Below are 3,614 nucleotides of genomic sequence, written 5' to 3'. Positions count from 1 at the left end.
ATGATTCACTGCTACTGTGCTTCTGTTTCGCTCAGTCGTGATAAACCTTTTAATTTCCTCCTTTCGACACTAGCTGTTGGGCTACCTTGGTTTAGCAAAACTGTGTAGCACGGGATAGTAACAGCAAAAGGGGCTTGCTTGGTTTAGCTAATCTGTGCTGCACGGGGTAGCAGAAAAAGTCAGCAAACAAAGCTAATATGAGTTCATTAGATACAGTCTGATATTTTTAATTAGCTTCTATTTTCATTAATTATGAAATATGGTCCACACACAAAATTGTCAAATTCTGAATTTAAACCACTTTAAAGTTTCCTGGAAATGTTTTCAGGCGGTATATGGGTCACGTTCACACGTACGTTAAAACAGGAGGAGAATTATCTTGACATTCAGGTTGTATCTTTGGGCAGGACAGAGACGTTCCAATATGGCCACTTCTCAGAAACTCCCATTCAGTCCAGGAATGTCATCTTGCACACATTGCAAGCCAGGACAGGAGCCAGCAGCACCGCAAAGCGACAGAGGCAGAGCAGAAATATGTGTGGCAATGGTGGAGATAATAAAATATCTGATCGTTGCTTCAGCATAGCCGGCTGTCGACCTGTTGTTTTCTTGGTATGGTATTAATATTGAAATGAATTAAATCAGGTCACAGATTGATTCTACTACAATGTGACTCAGCCAATCAGAGCAAATCATCTGCTGTCGTTATTGTTAGGTGCCCGAGGGGACTTGCACTTTTCTCTGCTCTATGCTGGTATCTTGTTAAACTTTCATAAACTTTCTGCATGTGTTTTGTGAGGGCCCTACCAGTATTGTATTTTGAGGTGATATTGATATCTAAGAGTTCTGGTGATTAATGACTGGTCCAGCCAACACTGTTCATCATCCTTAAATATGGCCACATTTGTCTTTGTGTGTGTGTGTGTGTGTGTGTCACAGGAATACCAGGCATACTATTTTTTGTGTGTTATTTTTATCATTATTAGTGGCAGCAGAAGTTCTAGCAAGATCATGATTATTATCACAGTAAATTGTGGGCATAACTCTATATGAGCCATTAACCTGGCTTATAAGGTTAAACCCGGGTATAAGGCTAATTTTTCCTCTTAAAATTGTGTATAGAACACATCTACAATCTCTGCTTCATCAAAGTCTTAAATTATATTATGAAAGGAAAAAAAAATATTTACTCTTTACAAGTCTTTTTGCACTCGCAGCCACTTTGCCTGTAGAGAAACATCTGCATATATTATTCAAATTCTTTCCACGTCTGTACTTTCCCCGAAAAAAAAAAAAAAAACACTCCTCCAGGTAGGGAGGAGAAAAGCAAGCGGCCAGGTGAAGGCTACTACACTGTCACCAGGACAAAGGTGTGTCAGGACACGGGACGGCCGCTGGAGATCTACGTTTCAACCTTTAACCGCCTGTGGGCTACGATTTTTAACAATGGCTTTAACGCAAGAATCCGTCCTGTCTCTGCTGATAACGGAAGGGGGCAAAGTAAAGAAATCCGACCTGGTGAGTAGGTTCAAAGGGACTGTAGACTGCAACGATCCCGCACAGAGAGAACGGAACAGGGAGCTTTTCAAGACCTTTGTCAACAACCTCGCCGTAGTGAAAGAAATCGACGGTGTCCGGTACGTTGTCGTCAAGAAAATGTATCAGCATTTGCTAGACGATGTCCAGACTACGAAAAAGACTGATAATAAAGAGATCCCGCCGACAGGTGAGCAGCAGCGCCCACCTGTGCGGAGTGAGCACACTGAAAGCTGTGTTGTCGATGCAGGAGGGGAGAGATCGGCTGTTTCTGAACCTGATTCAGAACAGGAAAGTAGTGAAAATAGTGAACATCCCACAGAATTACTTTCTCCTATAGAGTTGGCACTGCGAAGGAGTAAATTCACGGATATTAAAGTTAAGAGGGTGCTGAAAGTTGAGATCCAAAAGCAGGACACAGATGGAGATAGTGGCTCTAGAAGCAATGCAGCTAATGAACCCATCAGCATCCAGAGCAAACCATATGCCTTACCCCTGAGACTGCCTCCCAGCACCACCAGGGTTGAGATCCGCAAACTGAAAGTGGACCCAGATGAGCCCCCTGAAAGCCCCACACTACAGGCCTTCAGGAACAAGAGAAGGCCCCCGTCAATCGAGACGGGGGGCAGCATCGGCTCCCCCCAGCTGAGGAGGGCTGTGAAGAGCACCAAGGATTCAGAGGAGCCCAAAGACACAAGGTTCCCCTCAGTGGTTCCCTTGGAGCAGTCAGAGCATGAATGGCTGGTGAAGTGTGCCGCCGGCCACTGGAGCCAGGTGTACGGTCTGCTGCTGAGAGACAACCAGCTGGCTGAGAAGAAGGACTTCATGTCGGGGTTCACCGCCCTGCACTGGGCGGCCAAATGTGGAAACAGCAGCATGCTTGTGAAGATTATCCACCTGGCCAAGGAAGGAGGAGTCGACATTGACATTAATGCAAAAACACATGGTGGATACACCCCTTTGCACATCGCCGCTCTGCATAACCAGGAGTACATCATGGCCATGCTGGTGGGAGAGTACAGCGCCGACCCGAGCATCAGGGACAACTGTGGGAAGAGGGCCTACCACTATCTACACAAAGGCGTTTCTGGGACGGTGAGGGAGATGCTGGGTGAACCCAAAGCCCAGCAGACTCAGGACAGGGTCCTGCATGAGAAAGAAGAGCTGGACCTCTTCCCGGATCTCTCCAAGGGTCTGCATTCAATAAGCCGTCTCTTCCAGCCCCACACTTCGGGATACAAGAAGAAGCACAAGCAGAGGATGGGATTTTCCTCCGTGAGCGACGATCCCGGCGAGGAACATGAAGACAGCATAAGCAGCATCAGCAGCGTCAGGAGCAGGATTGTGTCAGATGCCTTTATGTAAACTCAGAATTCTTTGTTTGCATATTTCCATGAGAAATAAGCACAAGAAATAAGCAAACTATCTCACAGAATTTGACTGGCATTCCTCTGATTTTCAGGACTCTTCAACAATCTCTTGTTATGTTATTTATATTTTCTGACGTGCACGCAGAAGCAATCAAAGAGGTAATCAATCCAAGACTTGATGGTGATGGTTCTGATTCATTCTGAGTTAGAGACAATGAGTTTTAGTTTGGCATGTTACCTTTGTACCTTCAGGTGTCACCTTGGTTGTGTTTACAGGTATAAGCCAAACATGAGCCAGGAAATATTCCAGTAGGTCCAGTGAGTCGTCGTATTACTCACTGTCTGTGGTTTCTTGAAGGCGTCATCTCTTCAGGCTGCCTTTTGTTCACCTTCACGAGAGGCTCAAAAGCAGAAATTAAAACTGTGCATAACAATATTACAGATATAGTGTGTGTTTTATGGTGAGTTTCCCATTTATTGATATGAATTCCCATTTTTCTAAATGGTAAGAATCATTTTTATTTTATGTTGTAGTTTTAGTTTTAAAAAATACTCTCCTACCAGTGATGTAGCTGCAGAAATGAGGTTGTTCATTTGTTTTATGTCATTGACTTTCCAATACCTGTTAAGGTGTGTCACACACTCCGATTTATCGTCATTTTAAATGAACTGAAGGAATAAAAAAGACTGTTAACTGCTTTTACCATG

The 3,614-nt window shown here is 44.4% G+C and overlaps 1 protein-coding gene across 1 annotated transcript; it reads left to right on the top strand.

The window, feature by feature from the left end:
- Positions 1–1,283: 1,283 nt before the first annotated feature.
- On the top strand, positions 1,284–3,614 carry LOC124071200 (ankyrin repeat domain-containing protein SOWAHA-like). Its single transcript, XM_046411688.1, has one exon. The coding sequence runs from the start codon at positions 1,447–1,449 to the stop codon at positions 2,899–2,901; it is 1,455 nt and encodes a 484-aa protein (XP_046267644.1). The 5' UTR covers positions 1,284–1,446; the 3' UTR covers positions 2,902–3,614.

Source organism: Scatophagus argus, chromosome 14 (genome assembly GCF_020382885.2).
Source record: "Scatophagus argus isolate fScaArg1 chromosome 14, fScaArg1.pri, whole genome shotgun sequence".
Classification (NCBI taxonomy): domain Eukaryota; kingdom Metazoa; phylum Chordata; class Actinopteri; family Scatophagidae; genus Scatophagus; species Scatophagus argus.
The sequence above is the reverse complement of the archived record's forward strand: the minus strand, read 5'-3'. Positions and strand labels throughout refer to the sequence as shown.